The sequence below is a fragment of the Strongylocentrotus purpuratus genome, unplaced genomic scaffold, assembly GCF_000002235.5.
Source record: "Strongylocentrotus purpuratus isolate Spur 01 unplaced genomic scaffold, Spur_5.0 spur5_scaffold_4, whole genome shotgun sequence".
Lineage (NCBI taxonomy): Eukaryota > Metazoa > Echinodermata > Echinoidea > Camarodonta > Strongylocentrotidae > Strongylocentrotus > Strongylocentrotus purpuratus.
Genome location: NW_022145610.1, coordinates 1103642 through 1128416, shown reverse-complemented (window position 1 = coordinate 1128416; position 24775 = coordinate 1103642). Strand labels below are relative to the sequence as shown.

At 36.2% G+C, this 24775-nt stretch overlaps 1 protein-coding gene across 11 annotated transcripts in view; it reads left to right on the top strand.

The window, feature by feature from the left end:
• The window catches only part of LOC580822 (spectrin alpha chain, non-erythrocytic 1), a 77690-nt gene that overhangs the window by 26881 nt on the left and 26034 nt on the right, over nucleotides 1–24775 (top strand). For 4 of the 11 annotated variants that reach the window (XM_030997729.1, XM_030997730.1, XM_030997728.1 and 1 more), the window contains exons 2-23: nucleotides 735–998; nucleotides 4900–4971; nucleotides 5852–6118; nucleotides 7064–7147; nucleotides 7551–7655; nucleotides 8312–8403; nucleotides 9353–9497; nucleotides 12275–12391; nucleotides 12873–13046; nucleotides 13955–14056; nucleotides 14869–15006; nucleotides 15867–15977; nucleotides 16647–16724; nucleotides 17305–17460; nucleotides 17989–18193; nucleotides 19778–19890; nucleotides 20591–20776; nucleotides 21576–21825; nucleotides 22351–22418; nucleotides 23050–23199; nucleotides 23908–24000; nucleotides 24646–24678. In XM_030997729.1, the coding sequence (XP_030853589.1) occupies nucleotides 759–998; nucleotides 4900–4971; nucleotides 5852–6118; nucleotides 7064–7147; nucleotides 7551–7655; nucleotides 8312–8403; nucleotides 9353–9497; nucleotides 12275–12391; nucleotides 12873–13046; nucleotides 13955–14056; nucleotides 14869–15006; nucleotides 15867–15977; nucleotides 16647–16724; nucleotides 17305–17460; nucleotides 17989–18193; nucleotides 19778–19890; nucleotides 20591–20776; nucleotides 21576–21825; nucleotides 22351–22418; nucleotides 23050–23199; nucleotides 23908–24000; nucleotides 24646–24678 (2979 nt within the window). In that variant the 5' untranslated portion in view covers nucleotides 735–758. Of the gene's footprint in view, nucleotides 1–734; nucleotides 999–1595; nucleotides 1623–4899; nucleotides 4972–5851; nucleotides 6119–7063; nucleotides 7148–7550; nucleotides 7656–8311; nucleotides 8404–9352; nucleotides 9498–12274; nucleotides 12392–12872; nucleotides 13047–13219; nucleotides 13351–13954; nucleotides 14057–14868; nucleotides 15007–15866; nucleotides 15978–16646; nucleotides 16725–17304; nucleotides 17461–17988; nucleotides 18194–19777; nucleotides 19891–20590; nucleotides 20777–21575; nucleotides 21826–22350; nucleotides 22419–23049; nucleotides 23200–23907; nucleotides 24001–24645; nucleotides 24679–24775 lie in introns of those variants that run through there. The other 7 variants (XM_030997732.1, XM_030997734.1, XM_030997738.1 and 4 more) reach the window with 5 other exon arrangements.

The window sequence follows — 24775 nt, the reverse complement described above, 5'->3', positions numbered from 1 at the left end:
TAGGAATATCTAATCAGGCGCGATGGAAATCATGTTCAAAAGGCCGCTCATCTCTCTCTCTCTGCGTGAGAGCAAATTTATCTAAGGCCAGGCCAAGGTGTGTTTGCGCCCATAGTCTGCTGGCTGTGTGTAGAATGTGTGTGGGATTAGATGAGAAGCTTACAGGTTTATGGTGTGTGTGCATGCAGGGATTTTGACATGGATGAATTAAAATTTATGTACATAAATCAATCAATGAATCATGTTGTTTGCCAAGATTTTATGTTGGATAATTTATTTCTAATTGAATCTGATTCATCCAAATAGCCCTTCATTGCACCTGGGGGGCTGTGCAAAAATATACATACTTGTTAAGTCTTTGACTCCTGCAGTCAGTTTAGATATTCAATGCTGAAAGAAATTAGCAATCCATATATATAAAAGAAGAAGATTTTTTCTCAGATTCATTAATTTTTTTTTTTTAGGCTTCATTTGCTAAAGCTTAAAACTTTGTTTACCTGTTTGAAGAACAAACATTTTAAAAAGACGGATATACATGTAAAAGCAAGGGCTAACATGTACAATATTTTGCCTTGAAGGGATAGAAAGGGTTTGTGTTAGGGTACATGTATACCCCTAGATTATAGAATTGTTGAGACGGTTTATGATCTACTTTTATTTTATTGTTCTTATTTCTTCCCTATTGTGAAAGTACATGTACTCATCCTTTCCCAATTGTCTATTTTTGATTGTAGGAAAGGCTAGACTAAGAGATCACCATGACGGAGCGGGGGGACATCAAAGTCCTGGAAACAGCTGAAGACATCCAGGAACGACGAGACCAAGTCTTGAACCGATATGAAACATTCAAAGAACTCGCCAAGGAGAGGAGGCAGAAGCTTGAGGAGGCAAGACAGTTTCAGTTCTTCAAACGAGACGCTGATGAGCTCGAAACATGGATCTTAGAGAAACTCCAGACAGCCTCAGACGAGAGCTACAAGGATCCGGTCAATCTACAGGTATGGAACTGTACTGCCCCCCCCCCCCCCTCCCTCCACTCTCTTAGAGATTTTTTTATAAAGCATTCATAGCTCCCTGATGTGTAGATTCATTTCCTTGAAAAATTGTTCATTTGTTAGGAAATCTAAATATATCGTCAGCGTTTTTATGAAACGATGAATCTGTCATATTATACATGTACGGATTTGTCGGTTCATAATGATGAGAACAATATATGTACATTGAATATTCATTACAATTTTTCTTACTGAAATCATCATTTTGGTGAACATTTTTAAATTGAACCAATTCAGGAGAAGAAAAAAAGAATTACATGTATTACGTTTATGCATGTACATGTACATCTATTATAGCCAATTATTATAATATTTAGAGTTGATGTATAAGATATTATGACGATGTCAATGTTATAAATTATAGATTTGTTTCTGACTGCATGAGTAGTCTTCTTCTAGATGTTTCTAACACTATTTTTCCACTTTTGTTTTATTAATATGCACTGTGTGTCGATCATGACATTTTCTGAATTTCCTCCTAATTCTATTATATCTTCCTTATATTTATTCATTCCCATGGTAACGCCCTCATATTAACAGGATTATACCCAAATACGAAATCTGAAGGTAGGAAAGAGAAAAGATGGCCCTCAGAAAAATCTCCCATTCCTATCCCTCGCTCTAACCCAATTTGTTGCCAATTTTCCAGGCATGCTTGCTTGACAGGAGGACGCAATTTGTCCTCTTCATTGCGTTTGGTCTTGCAACATTTTTTTGCAATTTACTTGTATGTGATCAAACCTTTGATTCAAATCATTTGCTGTCAAGATTGAAATCAATGTGTCCGATTGTTTTGTTTCATCTGTTTCAGAATGTTTCTGTTTTATTCGTACATGTTTGTCCTTGACAGAAGGTTTTTAGCAGACATTTTTCCATGTCGAGTCCAGAGATTATGTCCATGGATGTCTTGAATACTTAATAGATTCACGCTGACATTTTGTCTTACTTGTTTGTTTGTTCTTTGAGTAAAACTGTCCAGTGAATGAAATTTAAGAACAGTCCTATAATATCCCATTGTGTGAGGTTGTAATTATTGCATGTCTGGAAAGCATGATGCTTGATTATAAAAGTCTTCTGAGAATTTCCCTTTTTCTTTTCCATTCAAATACACTATAGACAATAACTTGCCTTAAAAAAAGATTGAAATTTGCTTGCCAAAATGCATAAATGAATTTTTTAAATCTCATTCAAAGGATTATATATTTCTTATTTCATTTGATTTTGTATTTTTGATTTCAAATGGCAAGTTTTCACAGGTAAGAAATCTAAGGCATGTGTACCAGACACAGAAAGCAATTTATCCATTTATTACTCTGAAATATGGACTGTGTGTTGCCAATTTTCATGATAGATCTTGGTAGTGTGGAGCTAAGAAAATAATGCAATATAAATTTTGCTGCTGTTAAATATAAAACACAATCTGGACATTGAGACTGAAGAAGATATTGCAGAAGAGGGAAAAAGGAGCAGAAGAGAGAAGAACAAGAAGAAAGAAAAGCAGAAGATCATGGCTAAACATGAAATAAAGATAAGAATTGTATATTCTAGGAAGAAATGACTAAAAGATAGGAAAATACAAGCACTTTATATACAATGTACATATTATACCTGTTTGGCATCTTAAATGTGAGGAATCTTAATCTTATAAAATCCATTGACATATTGAACAGAAGAGAGATGAGATTTCTATGTCAAATGGACTGTATACATTTGTAGATGTAGGCATGCAATAAAAAAAAAAATGTTATTCCTTGTAGGTTGAAGTACAGTAGTTACTAGGTAGTTACAGTATAGAGTACTGCAAAACCAGAGCCTTTTCATCACATGAAATGGTCGCGAAGTTTAGTTGAGATTTTCAAGAGTTTCATGCTGCAGAATAGTCAGAAAAATTGCTGTCAATTCCAAAACGGGAAAGTTTCATGTCACAAAATTTTCTGGTTTTGCAGTACCTGAATGATGTGAGGAATGATCGATCCCCTGTATGTATGTCCATGTATTAGAGTTTAATCTGTCTTGAATTTTAGATTTCAATCTAGCGGTGAGTGCGTGAGTTTGTCATGTGATGAATGGGAATGCATCTTCATTATTATTCAGTTTCCTTGGAAACAGAAGTTGCATGATCTTGGTCCATTATGTAAAGCTTGCAACTGTGATCATGATGTCACTTTCAGTACTCATGATCAGAGAAGGGGGGGGGGGGTATAAAGAGCAATTACATTTTTAACTGTAAATGTTGGCTGTTCATCAGATATTTTAAAAATAATTCAAAAACAGCACACATCGTAATTGTGACAAGCAACATGAGGCTCTACTGTTGAAGCTCAAGTTTCAGACTACATACATTTACGTATGTGTGCTTTTTTCCTAATCTCTCAAATTTGACATGGAAATTGTTTCCATAGTTATGAAAAATACACATTGAATGTACAGTAATAGTCTACTGAAATGTGCATAATCAAATAATGTTCAGTGGGTTTAGTTTCTTGATGCCTTCTTGTTTTAAGATTTAAGACAATGGATCCAAGTCGTATGCATGTACGGTAGACCAACTAGAGCGTGTCATACAGTATGTGTGGTCTGTTTAAGATACATGTACATGTAGCATTATGGATTACAATGATATAAATATAGTAGAAGTGTCTGCAATTTATGGAAGCTTTAGGGCTACATGGTACAATACCGGTAGTGTGTTTGTAGTTCTCATGTTATTTGTAAGATTAGATGACTTAATGTTTGAAAGAGATCATGTGATGTTGATTGGTACCATTTGTTCCATTGATTGTTCATATATGAAAACTCTGTTGTATGGTACTGTTTAATTCACCCTACCGCCATTACGATGTTAGACAGTGGAGAGAGACGATACCGGACAAGGTTTTTTTCTCTGGCTTCCATAGAGAATGTATTGTACAGCAGTGTCAAGAAATTCCTGATTTTACTAAAAATAAAAATATTGTTCAGGTTTAAAGAACTCCCCCAATGATTTCATAAGATCTGTGAAGGCACCTTCAAAATATTTTTCTCATGTTTTATTTCCCTCTGAAAAAATAATTTCTAATGGACTTTTTGGTTTGCTACCCATTGCATATCTACGTGTACATGTACAAGACCCAGCTTGCCACATACATGTACATGTACATGTATACCCACGGCTCATTTTGAAGACCTACACATAGCAAGTGATATAAGAATTTAAAGTATTTTCACTTGAGCTTTTTTACCAAATATTACTGTAGAAACTGTAAATGGAACCGTGAAGGGAAAAGGCAATTTCATAATTCTTAACATAACTTTCGAAGTTTTTTAAGCTACCTTGTAATGGGTAATATGCATTTGGATTGTGATTCAAGCTGCCTTTATGAATTCATATGTGTGCCAGTTTGTCATGCACAACTATTAGTTTTCTTTATTTGAAGTTCAAGTATGAAGTCCATTTGATTCATCCGATTCAGATTCAGTATGCTCTCATTGAAGTCTGAAGATGCATTTATATTTCAATGAATATACTTTTGACATTGCAGTGCATTTTACTGTAATGTGTACATGTATTTTTTTTCCTTGATGTGATCTATTTTTTGGCATACAGTACATGTGTATGATATTTTACTAGCAGTAAAGCAGCAAAATGTATGATTACCCCAAAAATACACTTAAAGCATCGTACATCATGTGTTGATTATATAATTGCACAAAATCACACTCAACCTCTTATATATATCCTTAATTTCTACTCCAAACTGCAAATTGATTTGATGTTTTTATTTTCTTGTTATTCCCTTCATCTCATTTACATAATAATGTTTATGTAATTTGCTTGCTGAATGCTGACTGATGAATTATTCAGAAATCCACTGTATTTCCTCTTTCACTCACTCAACTAGTTGGGCACACACGGCTTCATTCTGGACTCATTTATGTAATATCATCATATAATATGTTTGACATTGTTTGTGCGTCAGGATAGCTCCAGCCTCTTTATTTTAAGTGCAAGATAATGTTTGGTACATATACCAAACTCCATTTAAATCCTGGTAACTCCATTTAAATCCCGGACTATCGTGATCAACTATTTTAATGTAATTTGCACAAGAATGATTGGTATAAGCTATTTACATTTTGATTATTTTTTAAATATAAGATTGAAATGAACCAACATATAAACTTAAAAAGAACATTGGTGATAGAAGTTTTGAAAATGATGTGAGTTTAAAAAAAATAAAAACAGTCCTATGTTGGGTCAAGTAGTTTCGAAATGGGTTTATTTTTGTTTGGAAAGTAGAGGGGGGGGGGGGGGGGGGGTTGCATGGGTGGTGTGCCCAGACTTATGTTGAATGGCCCCACTGTTTTCATAATTTTTATATCACAGTTCAGGGGATGATCATAAATCGTTTCTACTACCTTTTTGATTAAATTTTTAAGAAACAGAATAATCAATTGCATCATTTATTTAACATGTTTCTATCATTACAATCTATGTATCAATTTGGATGAACTTTCTTTGTATATTACTATCATGCACTGGGCCTGTTTTGTACACATGTCTGCTGCAGTATTGTTACTCTTTATACAGTTTGTCCACAGTCTACATTGTATGTTTCAATGAAAAGATTCTTCCGTGCCATATATTTTCCAAGAACATTGTGCCATCAGTTACTTCACAAACTCCAAAATACATACATGGGACTACTGCACTGCCATTTATCAATTTATCTCTGTATAACACCATGTCATATGATAATGTATCCATGAAAACAGCTTCTTCATCATCAGTCATTCATCCTATCACCTCCATACAGGCAAAGCTCCAGAAACATCAAGCCTTCGAGGCGGAGGTCATCGCTCACAGCTACGTGATCGAGCAGCTAGACGACCAGGGTAAGGTGATGATCGATGCTAAACACTTTGCATCTGATGTGATTGATGCACGCCTGATTGAGCTTCACAGACTATGGGAGCTGCTGCTCTCCAAGTTGAGAGAGAAGGGCATCAAGCTTCTCCAAGCTCAGAAGCTCGTTCATTATCTCAGAGAGGTCGAGGAGGTCATGTACTGGATCCAGGATAAGGTATGCTACAAGATCTCTTTTCATGTTGTAATATTAAGGTTACCATTAGAAGATGATTATTTGAGTTATGCAGATTTATGATTGACATAAGGCCCGTCCTCATCAGCTCAAGTTTGCCAAATGACCCGCTATTTTAACTATCTGATCGCAAATTAACCAGTTAATTTGTCTTCCTTTAGTTTGCCTAGAGCTCTTGGTCTTGTTTCCAAAATATCCTGCTATTTAAGAAATAGCGGGCTAAAATTTGCGCCCGTCCGAGCTAGTTTGTGATGAGCGTATCGGTCTGGTGAAGATGCAATTTCGAACTTCGGGATAATATCCTAAGTCTTAAAATAGCAGGTTATTTGTCAACCTGGAGCTGATGATGACAGGCCTAGAGAGTTTTAAATTAAAAGCTGAATTTTGTACTGTATATGGAGATTATTGTTCTGAATTATTGCAACTTTTTCCTCTGGTAATCTTCAAATGGCTATAAAGCATATCCTAACATGAAGATGAACTGAAGATTACAAGCTGTGTGAGGAAAACAATTGATTTTGAATGGGATAAGGGTAATACATGTAGATGCCTCAAAATATTGTATTCATTGTCACGATTCGAGAGAGAACTACATTTAACCTAAAATAATGACACATGAAGATGATTTCCCTGTTTGTACTGTAGCTGTGAACAGTACAAACACAAATGAAAAAAGAGGCATTGAGGTACTAGTTGGCATGACTTTTGATATCCGGAGAGTTACATGTACATGAAGGGGGATTACTATCTTTAGAGTTTAGACATTGTACAAAATACTACTGCTCAAATGGTTTATCTGATATGTCCGTCTAGGTGATATCATCATGTTTTCACATTTTAGCTTGTGAACTTTATTTTCAAACATAATTTATTTGAAAATAGCAGTGTTGAAATATTTTAATTTCTTTTCTTCACATCTTACTCCAGGAACCTTTCGCTGCATCTATAGAGACTGGAGTGGATCTGGAACATGTAGAGGTCCTTCAAAAGAAGTTTGATGAATTCCAGAAGGTAAGAACACAAACCCTGACAATGAGATTTTTAAAAAAGATGACAATTACAATTAAGAGCTGAATATTGTGAGCCTATTTTTAATGCATTAGACAGGTGATTTCTTGTGTATTTTGCAAGTCATAGTGTGTTCACATTTTAAGATGTAAGATATTCTTAAAGAAAAACAAATGATTTCGCAAGATATTAATCACCAAAAGGATTATTTTGGAGGGTCATTATTCCTATTCAACTGAAGCCTCTTCTGTTTATTGATTGACGTAGGTTAAGCAGGGGATGATTAAATTCATATTTTTGAAGCAGTTTTTACTAGTTTCAAAAATAAAAAGCAAGGGAGGTATTGGTACACAATGATTTATTTTATTTTTATATATAATCCTTCATCTTGTATTATCTTTACTAGGATTTGCATGCGCATGAAGACCGTGTAGCTGAGGTTAACTCTGAGGCTAACACTCTGATTGAAGAAGGACATCCCGAGACTGACACCATCAGAAATAAACAACAGGTAGGTCATTCATATCCAATCAGAAATTGAGATCATTTAAATGTATATTCTAGGAATCTCCCTTTAAAATTCATTTTAGATCCCTGATTGCTGAGGTAGCCAAAGCCATCTTAGAATGTGCTATTTACAGTGGACTGAGCAACAGTTTACAGTTGCCAGTTGGACAACAAAGGCAAGACCTTGTAGATTGCGTTGCAGGATTTTAGATGGTCAGTTTCACTTGAGCAATAGCTAATTCAAAGCCTTGATCTGCTCTGTATGGCACTGCAGAAAATTCAGTATTTCATTCTATTCCCAAATTATTTTCATAGTGTAAGGCTTGAAAAATGTTGCTTTTGCTAGCTGAAGGAATACAAGACGAAATCTGAATGACTATCAATAGTTCAAAGATAACAATTGCAGAGTTTGGAGTCTGTGATCTTTACCAAGAAGGGGGCACTTATCTTTGTATGTTTTAATGTATAAATTGACTTTTAGTTTGTATTCAGAGCTGAAAAAATAAGTAAATGAAATGAAATGACGTATCTTCATGACAAAAAGATCATTTTTAATTGCTATCTTCTCAATCTTTACCATGTCCCATACTTTATGGCTTTTCAAAGTAAGTTACAGTGGTGACAAGGTGAACTATTTGACCATTTGTTATTGTGATGCAGGATCTGAACGATGCATGGGAACGTCTCAAGCAGCTGGCTATCATCCGACAGGAGAAGCTCTTCGGTGCCATGGAGATACAGAGATTCAACCGGTAAAATAAACACTTTAATACAACATCTACCAATCCAATCCAATCCAAAAAATATTTGATATAGTGCCTTTTCCTTGCAGCGCTGCACGCACACTCCACAATGTTTGGGCCACTTAAAAACAAAAGTCAGACACTTCTTGGACATCAGTAAAGTATATGTAGGCTGGTGATAAAGTAATTTATAGCAGAATAGATGTGCCTTGAGTAGTTTCTTGAACTACTTTACATCTACTTTATTGGAGGAATAATAGGACCGGGAAATTAATGAAATCTTATTGTCTTGTAAAAGTGATTTTCCTTATTACCAAAATGTTCCTGTATTAATGTCACAATTTGATGGTTTAGAGCTAGCAAAGTATCACATAGATTACTGAGTTTTAGTGATATGTCTTTGAAATTGGAAATGATCCATCTACGCTGTTTCAATGAACAACTCTACAATTGATAGCACAAAATCACAAAATAATGACCACTGAATTCATACGTATGACCAGCTGACCATGAGCTGAAATCTTGACGGAAATAATCACAAATGGAAGGGATGGTGGGTCCTTGGAAGAAAAAGAAAAATATATAAATACATTTTTTTTCTACGTTTCTTTATTTAGTTGTTTAATGTTTGAAATATTATAATGATTTTGTTTTTGTTGGGGCTTTGTTTGTAGTCTGATTACCTTGTCAATTACTATAATCATATTTTAGAATTATGAAACAATGTATTTTATGTATATTTTGTATCTGTATTATATCTGCATGTGAAATGTGAAACAAATAAACTCAAACTCACACTCAAGGGGAATCGCTGTCACTGGCTTTTTAATGTAATTTCCCATAATTATAATATATTATATCTTTGTATTTTATGAAATTGATAAATTGAAAATTGAATAAACATTTTACACTCCACTTGACTCTCTGTCACGTCTAATTTTGATCTTCTTTTCATCAGGGATGCTGATGAGACCATTGGATGGATCAATGAGAAGGATTCCATTTTGTCTGTTGATGATTACGGCCGTGACCTAGCTAGCGTCCAGGCACTGCAGAGGAAGCATGAGGGAACAGAGCGTGATCTACATGCACTCGAAGATAAGGTCAATACCTAATTTATGATATCCTCAGTTAGTACGGTAGTCCTGAGTAATAATACAAAGCACCTTCTTTTTATGCCTCCGCCACCGAAGGTGGTGCCGGAGGCATCATGTTTTCGGGTTGTCCGTCCGTACGTCCGTCCGTACGTCCGTCCGTACGTCCGTCCGTACGTCCGTCCGTCCGTACGTCCGTCCGTCCGTCCCGTTTGACCGTTATCACAATATCTCAAGAACCATTTAAGATTTAAACTTAAGACTCGAGAATAGTATTTATCACCATAGGAAGACGATCTGATTAGATTTTGGAGTACGTAGGTCAAAGGTCACAGGTCACAGAGGTCAACTTATGAAATTCCTTGTATTGAGTTTGTTAGCGCGATATCTCAAGAACCATTTGAGATTTAAACTTCAAACTTAAGGATAGTATGTATCACCATAGGAAGACGATCTGATTAGATTTTGGAGCACGTAGGTCAAAGGTCAAGGGTCACAGAGGTCAACTTATGAAATTCCATACATTGAGATTGTTATCATGATATCTCAAGAACCACTGGAGATTTAAACTTCAAACTTAGTGATAGTGTGTATCACTATAGGAAAACAATCTGATTATATTTTGGAGCACGTAGGTCAAAGGTCAAGGGTCATAGAGGTCAACTTATGAAATTCCTTGTATTGAGTTTGTTAGCGCGATATCTCAAGAACCATTTGAGATTTAAACTTCAAACTTAAGGATAGTATGTATCACCATAGGAAGACGATCTGATTAGATTTTGGAGTACGTAGGTCAAAGGTCACAGGTCACAGAGGTCAACTTATGAAATTCCTTGTATTGAGTTTGTTAGCGCGATATCTCAAGAACCATTTGAGATTTAAACTTCAAACTTAAGGATAGTATGTATCACCATAGGAAGACGATCTGATTAGATTTTGGAGCACGTAGGTCAAAGGTCAAGGGTCACAGAGGTCAACTTATGAAATTCCATACATTGAGATTGTTATCATAATATCTCAAGAACCACTGGAGATTTAAACTTCAAACTTAATGATAGTGTGTATCACCATAGGAAGACAATCTGATTAGATTTTGGAGCACGTAGGTCAAAGGTCAAGGGTCACAGAGGTCAACTTATGAAATTCCATACATTGAGATCGTTATCGCGATATCTCAAGAACCACTGGAGAATTTTCACTTCAAACTTAATGATAGTATGTATCACCATATCATAATATCTCAAGAACCAATGGAGATTTAAACTTCAAACTTAATGATAGTGTGTATCACCATAGGAAGACAATCTGATTAGATTTTGGAGCACGTAGGTCAAAGGTCAAGGGTCACAGAGGTCAACTTATGAAATTCCATACATTGAGATTGTTATCATGATATCTCAAGAACCACTGGAGATTTAAACTCCAAACTTGTTTAAATTGCTCTATGGCGGAGGCATCATTTTCGACTGCGCGCAGTCAAAATTCCATCTAGTTTTCTTTTCTTTTTTCAAACTAGGTAATAACATGTATTTAAGAAATCATGTATCATATATTGGATATTATATACCTCACTTAAGAAATCCAGCCATCTGATTGGTCGAATTGCATTCATAAACTTCAACTGTTCCTGTAAAATTCTCGGTAACCATGCATAAAACATTTCAATATTTTTAATAACCATGGTTATTAAAAAAAGTTGGTCAGCCTCCATGGTTACCCCATAGGTTTACATGTTAAAAAATGGTTTGAGCGATGGAGGATGCCGTATGTGTGCGAAGGATTGGTCGGTAATTTCAATACAATTGAATCTCGATCGATCTTACCGACAATTTTATCTTGCATTGTTGACATGAAGACGAAAATAAACTTCCAAAAAGAAAAAAACAACATCTGCCGATAGATCTTGATCTAAGTTCGTGCCAATATGCATTGCAAAAGTAAAAGAAGAGTCCGTATATGGAGCTTTTGCGAAGCATTCATCACACGCGAAGCCGGTTTCAATCCATTTTAATGTATATATTGGAGAAAACTGCCAAGCATGTTAACGGCGGGCCATAGCCGAGTGGTCTAAGCGTTGGTTTTCAGTACACCTCTTGTTGTACGCAAGAGTTCGAATCCCGTCTTCGACAAAAATGATAAATATTTTTAATTTTTCATTTTTAGTCTATTTTTTTTCGGCATATAAAAGTATTAATGACTGCTTTAATATTCGAGAAATAGTTGTTTTCATACGCTCTCGGGAAGGTTACAATTGGGCTATTCCCCTCGGCAAGCCTCGGGGAATAGCACAATTCTAACCTTCTCTTGAGCGTAATAAAACAACTATTTCTCTCAAAGCAGTCATTAATACTATACCTTTACATGTACTCAGGATTGGTTCATGCGAAAAATGTTATCTTGATGTTATTACTAAATCTACATATAAGTTGCAGGATCAGTCTCATATGAATTTAAGATATTCCTTTTGAGCTCAAAACTTTTGTTTTTAAAAAGATGACTAAAACTTGTGGGGATTTGAATACAAGTCTGCAACTTGATAATATAACTTACATTTGTTTTTTAAATACACACTAAGAATTATATTATAGATTCTAAATTCATAAAATTTAATTGATCCAAATCAATCGCAAATCCTCCAATTGCAACTTTGCATACATATTTGCGATTGATATTAATTAGAAATAAGTTGCGATTATTATCAACTCTTTGTAAGACGGGGCCCAGATCTATGAGTAGTTCTTCATTACATGGAAGATGATATTGATGGTAGATATTTCATCTAACAGGTGACAGCGTTGTGCCAGGAAGCAGACCGTCTGGAACAGATCCACACAGACCATGCGCCAGAGATACAATCCAAGAAAGATGAGATTGCTAACAACTGGGAGAACCTTCGTTCAAAGGTCAGTCATACATCTACATGTTGTAATATCCTGAAAATGGTTGCTAAAATCATACCACAGACTTCACAGTAAGCAGTTATGCCTTTCTTAAGGGGTAGTATATGGAAGGAAATCTTAAGCAGAGAATTCTTTGAAATGTTACTTTCATCATCCATTACTCTCTTATATTTGTATTGAACACATTTTACTGCCATGCAGTTTCTCATAGGGTGATATTTCATCAGGAAACCAATTACTGTTCAATCCAATTGTCATTCTGAATGACTATCGTTGGGTAATTTTACTCAGGATCTTTATATATCCGAAAATGGGGGTCAAATGGTATGGATACTCCCCAGGTATTGGAGATGGTGCACATTATGCGTGAATGAATTCAATGAATAAGTGAATAATATCTGTAAAGCACTTGGAGACGCTATTTCTTATTAAGTGCTACATAAATCTAGAATATTACCATTTATTTTTTATTTTTCTCCTGCAGGCTGATGAGCGTAAGATCCGTCTTGTAGAGTCTGCTAACATGCATCGATTCCTTGCTGACTACCGTGATACTATCGCATGGACCAATGATATGAAGAACATTATCAATGCTGATGAGCTGGCTAAGGATGTACCAAGCGCAGAGGCTCTCATGGAACGACACCAAGAACACAAGGTATCAAAGGTCAAGGGTCATAGGGAGGGCATTAGTAGGGCTTGGGATGTAGATGTATGCAGGGTCGGATGAAGAACATTATCAATGCTGATGAGCTGGCTAAGGATGTACCAGGAGCAGAGGCTCTCATTGAATGACACCAAGAACACAAGGTATCAAAGGTCAAGGGTCATAGGGAGGGCATTAGTAGGGCTTGGGATGTAGATGTATGCAGGGTTGGATGAAGAACATTATCAATGCTGATGAGCTGGCTAAGGATGTACCAGGAGCAGAGGCTCTCATGGAACGACACCAAGAACACAAGGTATCAAAGGTCAAGGGTCATAGGGAGAGCATCAGTAGGGCTTTGGAGGGTTGGATGATTAGACAGGGATGCCAGTTTTCAAGCAAGAGCCTGAATTCAGGTCCTGGCAAGTTATTTTCAGACCATAGTTTATCCTTTTTTTGTGTACAAAATAGCTCATTCTACGTAATTTTCAGGCCCTCTGATCAATTCTAACTGGCATCCCTGGATTAGAGCATATTTGTTTCTGATGCTAAAAAAATTGTCTATTAAAACTGGAAATCAAAATTACAAATCTCAGTAGTTATTCATGTGCAGTGCTGAATATTGTGAGACACCACTCCAGAATTTCATATATGTGATTGAAAGCTTGAAATGTAAACATTGGTGTGTATTTATTTTGTGTGTGTGAAATTTATTAAATCCTTGATCTCTCTCGTTTTCTTTTCAAACCACAAATAAAAACTAAAACAGTTTTCTTCATCTTAACAGTTTTCTTTTTGTCATCTTGAAGTTTCATGATGAAGATGTGATTGGTTTATATTCCTGATGACAGAATGGATTTTGCTGTAGTTAGGATGATACTGTAGGTTCAGTTCTCTCTTTCTTTTGTCTATGTTATTAGGGTGAGATCGATGCCCATCAGGATAGCTTCAAGCAGTGCGCTGAGGAAGGCCAACAGCTCCTTGATGAGAACCATCCTCAGTCAGATGAAGTCAAAGAAAAGGTAAATGATCATCAGAATGTGAAACTACAGTCAAACCTGCTTTAGTGACCACCTGTCAACAAACACCACCTGTCTTCAAAGGCCACATTTTTGGTTTCCCTTGAAAAGGATTTCTCATTGACACTGTACTAAAGGAATCTGTTCATAATAAACACCTGTATATAGAGGCCACTTTTCTTGTCTCCCTTCGGCAGTCTTTATAGATGGGTTTCACTGTACTAACCTACAGTAGTTATACCAACATATGGACCAAAGTTTGCTCTTATACACAGTTGTGCTTGATCCTAGTATATTGCAGATCCATTAATCACCCCCAGAGCTACAATCACCTATTCCGTATGAAGAGAGCAGTGATTAATTATCAATTTTAGTTGATTTCTCTTAATTACCATTGATGAGACGGGTCCCAGTTGCTAAAGTGCATATAAGTCAGTATTACAACATGAATTTGACAGAATTCTATAAATCTACTTGCTTGCATTTGATATTATTATTGTTGGGTTTTGTGTTTTGTGTATGTGGACAGTATTTGAAATAGGACATGAGAAAGCAATGACGTAACTTTTGATCTAGTATTTTTTCCAGTAGAATGCCCACATCATCTTTTTCATATCTTTTTTTGGCCCCCCCTTTTAGAGCTTTATAAGAGAAATCACAAGAAAGTTAATTGTACCCAAGCAGATTTGGATACCAAAAGTTATAGATATCAAAAGGCAAATCACGCTACATGCATATAATACCTGGATGCACAATTAAAATGATTTTATGTTTCGTGTGATATTTCTAAAGTTTTGTTATTTGTTTTGTTTCAGCTTGTGACTCTCGCTGATGAGAAGAAGGCCCTTGAAGAGCTGTGGGAAGAGAGACGTGTGACCTACGAACAATGCATGGATCTACAGCTCTTCTACAGAGATACCAAGCAAGCCCAGAGCTGGATGACTAAACAAGAGGTAAGAACATCCCTCTAAGATGATGGTGACATGGAAGCCGATAAGTACAAACAAATAAGCATTGAAAGAAGAGGGCTTCAACAGCATTCATGCAAAAGATTCTTGCTTTACTTTACTTACTTTAATACACGATGTTGTACGTCTAAGCCTGTTCATTGATCCAGGATTCTTCCAATGTTACTGCTATTTCTTATTTCATAATTGTATCACTGTTTGATACTTTGTATTTATAGAATACATTGTCTGAATGTTTTTTTTTTCCTTATTGATATTGCCTTTATTGGTAGTGCATATTTACTAAAAAAACAAAAATTAAAGTTAAATCTGTATCTTTAAACAGTGTTTTTGATTATCAGTGCATATAATTTCGTCAGGTGTTTTGCATTTGGTTCAAATGTTTATCATCTAAACATACATATATGAACATCATTGATTTCAAGATTTGTTGATGACCTGATATACACTGTACTTAAACTACTAGTTTAGGAATATATTCTGCATTATTATCTATATAAGGCTTCCAAGTGGTACAATAAATCAGTGTATTCAATATATTTAGCGCAGTACCTGGAGGACTGACCAATATTGTTTTCGTATTGCTCAGTCATCCAGGAACTTCAACTATCGATATCGATATCAATTGAAAACAAATTTTGATATTTCGCTAGTCAGCCAGATATAGATAATAATAACAATGTGATATGGCTTTGTTTTTGTGTGATACAAGAATATATTGCTTGCTCTAACACAATATCGGACTCGTTTCCGACTCGTTCAATATTGTCATAGCTCGAGCAATATATTCTTGTATCACACTCAAAGCCATCCAATATTATATAAATACCTCATTTATCTTGCAGACATTCCTGGTCAACGAGGACTTGGGAGATTCCATTGATGAGGTGGAGGTACTGATCAAGAAACATGACAACTTTGAGAAGTCTCTCAATGCTCAGGAGGAGAAGATCAAGGTGAGAATGTGGTTGCTATGACAATGGGATGTATGTAATGATGGTGGGTTAGGGGATATTAGATGTTTGTGGTAAAGGTAGTATGTTTTAGTTATTTGAAACTGAAGTCAGGTGGAGTAAGATTCTTGTGATGTAGATGTATTGATGAATATTTATTAATGACCATTATGCAGAGCTGCCAACCTTGTGCGACCAAAAAAAGGAATCATGATGGCAAAAAAAAGGAATTTCAAAGCAAAAAAAAGGAATTCATAAATTTTTGTGGTGGTTATTTTGGTATTATCGAGATTTCATTTTTTTGTGAATATTTTTCTCTTCAAGTATGTTTTAAAATTAGTTTTCTATTGAATTTGTGATCAAATCACCATTTTAGGGCAGTTGTTTGACGTGCGGTATGTAAAAAAAAAAAATTAAATTAAAAAAAAAAAATTATTAAAAAACGTATTTTATGAAGAAAAAACGTAATACCGTAATTGGGAGGAAAAAACGGAGTAATTCCGGCAAAAACAAAATGGTTGGCAGCTCTGATTATGGTGATAGGGATGATGATGATGATGATGATGGTGATGATGATAGTGATGATCATGATGAAGCTTCTTCTGCTTCTGCTAAAGATGATGTATTTTAGATTATGTCTTAATTCTGGATAACATCTCTCTTCGTTCCTAGGCTCTGGATGACTTTGCTACCAAGCTGATTCAGAGTGAGCACTATGCTTCACCAGATGTCGACCAATGCAGGAAAGAGGTGAGCTATTATATCAATCAATTCTTCATCTTCCTTTTTCATGCAAACTTTAGTGCTATAACTCTGTAAAGATACAAGTGTATGCTGATGATCACAGAAGTAAGACTATTATAACAGTCTTTTACTTACAGATCTTATGTAATGTCTTCAAAGGAATTCATTGAACTGAAAGCCAAACAGTGTAGTTGCAAGAAATATCATCCTACAGTTGTATAACCAATATAATCACATAAATAAGACTATTATAACAGTCTTTTACTTCCAATTAGCGCCATGTGGTGTCCATTGTAAAATTAAGTAATGCATTACTATGCCTAAGAATATGCATTCTCTCAGAGGCTCTTCTGTAATATCTTCAAAGGAATCCATTGAACGGGAAGCCAAACAGAATATAGTTGCAAGAAATTTCATGCTATATACAATTATAATCAATTCTTGAGTAACTTGAGAGACTCAGTTTAAAAATGATTTGATATTGTGTGTCTGAATAAAGATCTTCTTTACAAGTTCATTTTCAAATTGATATGAGAAGCTGATATCATTCAATATTCATGTTTGTGTTCTCTTCTACTTTGATCAGCTTCTGGACCGTCGTGGTGCCCTGATTAATAAGGCTGATAGACGTCGCAAGCTTCTTGAGGACTCCTACCGATACCAGCAGTTTGATCAGGATGCTGATGAGGTAGAGGCTTGGATCAGGGAGAAACTCAAGGGAACATCTGATGAATCTTACAAGGTACTCATTTCATACTCATTTCAACAGAGTATCCTTAGTCGAACTTAACTCTGAGTTGGACTTAAACATTATGGAGAACCAATTGTAGCCTTAAAATAAAATACATTCAAAATGCAAAAATGCAAGTATTTTAGACTTGTCATAAGTTCCACATCAAGAACATGAAATCTCCTTGATAATAGAAAATATGAATGATTTGAATCAACATTTTATGCCTTTTAAAATAACTTTTACAAAATATTTTCAAAGATGCCTACAGCTTTCCATAATTATTAAGTCCAACAGCTTAAAGATAAATTCAACTTAAAATCTTTGTGAAACACCCCCCAGGGATAGGAGCTCCTGGTGAAGGCTACAAATAGAGTCTTATGGAAAAGCATGATCACCAAAGTTCTACATTTATGGCACCGAGAGAGAGAGAGAGAGAGAGGCAGAAACCATCCGAGATGTAAAGGACATACAAATATAGGTTTATTTATACGTAAAACAATTCTTGATAAATCCTTCTTCTTACCATTCTATACAAAGGACCCTACCAACTTACAACGCAAGCAGTTGAAGCACTCTGTCTTTGAGTCTGAGCTTCAAGCCAACCAGCAGCGTATCGGCAAGGTCCGTGATGAAGGCAACAGCATGATCTCTGAAGACCATTACAACTCCCCGGAGATCCGTGAACGTCTGGAGAACCTTAATGGACTCTGGATGGAGCTGCTCAACACCTCAGAGCAGAAGAGTAAGTCACTGTTGATTCCTAGAGGATTGTTTTTTTTATAGGAGTCGTGATGGCTCGGTCGTAGAGCAGTGGTCTTTTAACCGGGTTCTTAAACCAACTTGATGCTCTAGAGCCTTTTGGTAAGGCATTAATCCTCATTACCAAGTCCCTCGGAGAAGACTTGGTAAGCCTTTGGTCCCCTGGTTGCTCACTTACAAGCATACACATGCTTTCTTACAGACATAACTCTCACCATAGGAAATATTTCCGTAAAACCTACAGACACAATTAAAAACTTGGGCGCATTCTTTGATGTTCATATGAGTATGAATTCACATATTAACAATGTTAGTAGAACGGTCACTTTTCACTTAAGGAACATATCACGAATTCGTAGATATATTGATCAATCAACTTGTCATCATGCTGTAAGGTCTTTAATTCTCTCTAGACTTGATTATTGTAATGGACTTCTTTCCTCTCTTCCAAAGTTACATGTAAACCGTCTCCAGCGCCTACAAAACTGGGCAGCACGTATTGTGTTTGAGGTCGGTAGAAGTCATTCAGCTCAACCATTAATTAATTCCCTTCACTGGCTTCCAATTCAACAGCGAATCATTTTTAAGTTACTCTTATATGTCTATAAATCATTGCACCACCTAGCTCCTAATTACCTGTCTAATTGTTTAACTTTATATACACCAAGCAGAAATCTCAGATCTTCAAATGATAACCTCCGTCTAAATTATCCAATTACACGTGTCCAAGCCGGGGATAGGACTTTCACGGTAGCAGCATCCAAAGGGTGGAATAATCTCCCCATGTCCATCAGACAATCTGCCTCTATCGATATTTTTAAGAAGGCTCTGAAAACTCATCTCTTTACATGAATTCTCCTCTATGTTTAATTATTTAATTTAATCAATTGAATTTAATATTTTATATGGAATATCTAATTGTAGCCTTTAATTACTACATGTAGTAAAGACCAATAATATTATTTGATGTTAGCGCTCTGAGCCTTATGGGAATGGCGCCCTAAATGTTCATTGTATTGTATTGTATTGTATTCTTAGCAGTTGGCCAAAACAAACCTTCAAAACATTTTTAACCTGTTCCCTAAAGAAGTTTTATGTGTTATCAAATTATTGAGGAATTGAAAGTTGATTTAAAAATATTCCTCGAAGACCAGGCCTTAGGATGAAAAGGGCATACTTATGCTTTAAGATTACAGCAAGGTTAGCTATAGTTTAATCTTTTCTTAATGACTACATAAAGTACTGTTTCTAAAGGAATCTGTGATTCAGGATGAGTTCCTATGTCAATTGTACTGCAGCACGTAATTCAAGCTTTGTTACATGTTTTGAAATAGATAAAAATTTAGTTGATGTCCTAAGAATTCCAAATTTTTTTACTGGATCACATATACTCTGTACAATCTTATTTGTATTGAATGGAATTTATTAACCACTTTCATAAAAACATACAAAAAATGCATAGCACACACACCCCCCCAAAAGGACAAAAATACAATGGTACTTACACTCTTTAAAAGTGCAATTGTCAAATTCAACTGATTTAAAATTCTGTTTTTTTAAATCACAGGTCAGAAACTGACTCAAGCCACTGAGGCTGCTGTTGTCACGCGTAACATTGAAGAGATAGCGACATCTCTGACTGACTTTGATGCTATCCTCGGCTCAGATGACATTGGAAAGGTAAGTTAATAAATCAGTCCAGTGGCGGATCCAGGGGGGGGGGGCATAGGGGGCATTTTGGCATAGGGGTACATTTTGGGCGAATTTAGGTCTGATTTTAACATATTTTTTTTTGGCCGGGGGGGGGGGCATAGGGGGCAATTTTTAAATCAGACCTAAATTCGCCCAAAATGTACTGAAAAACAGGCCCCCCCCCCCCCCCCCCCCGGCCCAAAAAAAAATTATATTTTTTTTTATTAAATTTTTTTTTTAAATGCCAATAGCTGACCTGAAAAGGTGACCATACCCACCCCCAACGGAGGAAAATGTCTAATTCAATATTGTTGTGACCAAAAAAAAAAAAAAAAAAGTGTCCTCTTACCCCCCCCCCCCCCCCCCCCCCCCCCCCCCCCCCCCCCCCCCCCCCCCCCCCCCCCCGAGAAAAGGATGTTGAGATGGGTAAAGATAGAAAAAAGGATAAGTATGATGAAGGGAAAGACAGAGAGGTAGAAAAGGCATGCTCCCAGTAGAGTGAGAGTGGATGATTAGAAGAAAGAAGGATCAAGACTTATAGAGAGAGAGAGAGAGGGGAGATATAATAATACATGAAAGAGTGAGTGATGGGCAAGAAGACGTGGGCAGATAGCAGGGTAAGTTTGAAGAAAGAAGGATATAGATAACAATAACATTGACTGATTTACTCCTCTCTTCACCAACCCAGGATCTTGTATCTGTTCAGAAGCTTCGTGCTAAGCTAGACATGTTGGAATCAGACATCGGGGTCAAGGAGACCGCTATCCAGGCCACTCGTATGCAGACCACTAACATGGCTATGGCATCCCACTTCAAGGCGGATGAGATCTCAGAGAAAGAGAAGCTGGTGGCCAACAAAGTGGAAGCACTCAGGGTAGGTCCATGTGATGCTCACCAGGGCACTGGTTCACAACACCATCCTAAGAACATGTTCCCGGACATGCCATTGAAACTTGTATTAAACTAGACAGGACGTTGGTGAACTTGTACTTGGAACGGTTTTGTGGAATGCTACCCTAATGTTTATGTATCCCGCAGATGAAAGAACTTCCATGCAGACTATGTTCTCTAAAGCCTAGTCATTCAATTAAAATAATGTGGTTTTGATGCAGACGCAACATATTTATGATGAGAAGGTTGCTACAGAACATTGATATTTATCTTTGTGAATGCTACATGATGCAAAATTATATTAAGAAAGTATGTGACAATGATAGTTACACCATATGGTTGACATGTCATAGGAATGACGAAAGTAGTGTCTCTGCTTGGTCGACACTAGGTGACCATGTAAGTTCTGAAATCATGGCAAAATTGACTTGTCATTGAAACTTATTATCAGCAGATTTGACAGGATAGCCATTTTCTAGCATACTTTGAGCCATATTCCATTCATTTCTAAGGACTCTTTATGTAAACAATGCATATTAACACTAGTAACCTAAGTAATGGCAAAATTGACTTGTCAGTGACACTTCTTATCAATCAGTACATTTAACAGAATAGCCATTTTCCAGCAATATCGAGTGAAATGGGAAGATGTTGCAATCAACCTCCGAACTGGAAGAAGATATTTAGATAGATAGATTTGGCCATATCCCATCAATGTTGAAGGACTCCATATGTAAATAATGCTAGTAACACTCTTGACCTCACTCTCACCTTGCTTACAGGCCCCACTCCAAGCTCGTAAGCAGAAGCTTGAGGCTGCCCATCGCCTCCATGAGCTCCTGCGCGACGTCGACGACGAGGAGGCTTGGATCAGGGAGAAGGAACCACTGGCATCGTCCACCAACCGTGGTCGGGATCTCATCGGAGTGCAGAACCTGATCAAGAAACACCAGGCTTTGAATACAGAGGTCGCTGGCCATGAACCTAGGATCACGATGGTTTGTAAGACTGGAGAACAGATGCTAGAGGAAGGTGAGATTATTATTCAGGTCTTACGATGTATCGTCAAATGATAATAATGATATTCAGCTTATATACAGCGCTTAATACATCTACGATGTCTCTAAGCACTTTACACATATACTATTACTCCGTTCTTTGGATTCATTACTTGCCCGCACACAATGTATGCACATTCTCCACCTTGGGGAGCATTCCAGCCACGCGTTACTTTAAATGATATGGAGAATTTGCTTGATAACGCTTACCACAATCATAAGTGAACAAATTCAGCGTCTGGTTAATATGGACATCAATGCCTCGTAAGAATTTAAGATAGCAATTGCTGAACATTTTGAATATCTGAAAATCTAATATTTTCATAATTCTTTGGATCTTATTCTATTAAGGAGCCAGAAAATCTGATTCTTAATTTAAGAATGTCCTCTGATAGAAATATCAGAACATATGTGTGTATGACTACTTTGAAGACAATGTTACAGCCATCAACTAGTTTGATCAATGATCGTTATTATCTCATTTTATTCCTGATTTGAGGTCACTTTGCTAATGATGAGATCGCTACCAAGGTCAAGGGATTGGAAGAGAAGTGGAAGAATCTCAAGGTAAGCAGTTTCCATGGCAACCGTACCTCTTCTTTTCAATGCGTGTGAACAATAAAAAACAAGAGTCTAAGGACTTATTTAGATGGATTATTTTTTAACCATTTAATTAACTCTTTTGATTGATTGACTATGGAATGTCATAATGAATAATTAAAAATACAAAATAAATTTGATGCAAAATCTCAATGCAAATAGCAATAATATAATAACCATTCATCTTCCAAGAACAATTCAAATCCTATTCATTAACAATTTCGATTTCAATCAGTGTAATTTGACTACCTATTTCAGTTTGAATTCAAATTTCAAATCTGATCGTTGTAATTCCAAAACCAGTAATCAATTTCTGATCCCAATTCAAATAACCCTTCTAATGTCTATTTTCCCATTAAAGGCTTGTTTAGATATTCCCTGGTATTTTTTTTTTTTTAAATAAGGAGGAAAAATAAAATTATAATTGAAAATGAATGGCAACTGAGTGCAAACAAAGTTCCTACGCTTAAACTCTGTGTCATAAGATACAAAAATGTGATGCATGTTACAGTTAAGTCATCATTGAAATCATGCGGCTGCTTGCTGCGACATACCTACGGACAGGGCTTAACAATTTCATTGTCTATTTGCCTTACAGGACAAGATCGCCCAGCGCAAGGATGATCTGGAGGATTCATTGGAAGCCCAGCAGTACTTCGCTGACGCAAATGAGGCTGAATCTTGGATGCAAGAAAAAGAGCCCATTGTCGCCAGCGAGGACTATGGTAAAGACGAAGACAGTGCTGAGGTGAGTCATCAGGATTCCAAGGAGTCTATGTGGGATTGTCTATTATTTTTGGATTTTATATCATGGTTTCCGTGCGCTTAAACACTTTGCATCTTTGTGCAGTAATTATACAGTCAAACCTGTCTATTGAGGTCAACTAAGATTTTGACACATTGCAATAATACTGTAGCATAATCAGTCCAGTATTTAGTAAGACGTAGAGGGCGTTATAGTTAATTATGAAACAAATACATGTACATCGTGAGCATGTCAGTCAGCCAATGTTGAGCTGTCGTTGCGACAGGTACTAGTGTAGAGATCAGTTACTTGGAATGAGATAAAGTTACCTAAACTGCACATTATACTGTGTAAGTGTTGTTTCTTTAGTTCATGTTGTATATTTATTTGTTGTGGGAGTGAGTGAAATTAGAGTCCATGTTTTTCTTACACAATATATTTTGTGAGACCCATTGAGAGGTCGTTGATGAATGAATGTCCAGAGCGTTGATCAGGTTCCGAGAAAGACTGCAAGGCAAAACGCTACTCTGATAGAGCCCGGTTACTCCACATTACTTTTAGTAGAGAATAGCACCTTAATTGTAAAAATAATGCTTTTTAATCCCCATGATACCTCAGCTTTTCAATGAATTTCTTTGTAATTTTGTGAGTTGTCTCAACTGTTATGTTCACCATTTCTTCTTTGTTCATATTTTGCTTTCCTCTGTCTAGTCTCAACTGAAGAAGCACAAGACCCTGATGGCTGATCTTGTCGCCTATAGAACGACCGTTGAGATCCTCAAGCAACAGGCTGAAGGATGCAGGGTAAGGCATTCACTTTACAATCATCACAGAGGTCATTCCAAGGTCATACTGTTCTTCTTTCTTTCTTTTTAATTAGAAAAATAGCATTAAAAAGTTGTTATTGGTAACAATTTCTTGCTTTCAGTTAGAGAAAGGAGTCCCTTTTCTTTCACACTGCCTGTACCAATTCGATTTAACTCTAGTAATATCTGAAATCTTCACATTTTCTCTTCTTTTCCAACCCTTCTTTCAACCCAGAAACCCTATATGATATGGTTTCATTAAAAAGAGAGTAGTTGATGATGAAATACAGTTTAATTGAATTTCAGAAATCAATGTAGGTATGTTGTCTTTTCATTTCTTTCCCTTATAACCATAATTTAATTTCTTTTGCTGTAGTAGTCCTCCAATAGAGCTTATAAGTTGTGTCTCCTCAAATATATTCTATTTCTCTTTCTCAGTCTACTATACTTTTTATCAATTTTCAAATTTCAAAAAAAAAAAAGAAGAATTGTAGTAGTATCAATAATTCTTTGTAGTCTTGCAATTAGATTTATTATTTTTGCTTCTATTCTGTTCAAGTTCTTACTTTCTCTTTAAAATCTGTTGACCTCTGACCTTCTAACCTTCATTTTTCCGAGCCCCGCTTCTCTATCGTCTTTTCAGTATGATCCGCATCTCCCAAAGCGTGATGGAAACGTAAGTCAGAGACGAGAAAGTGGTTGTGATAACCTGACATTTAGCAAGATGGTGTTCTAGCGATATTTCATGCGTGCTTGAGCTCTGGTAGTTGTAG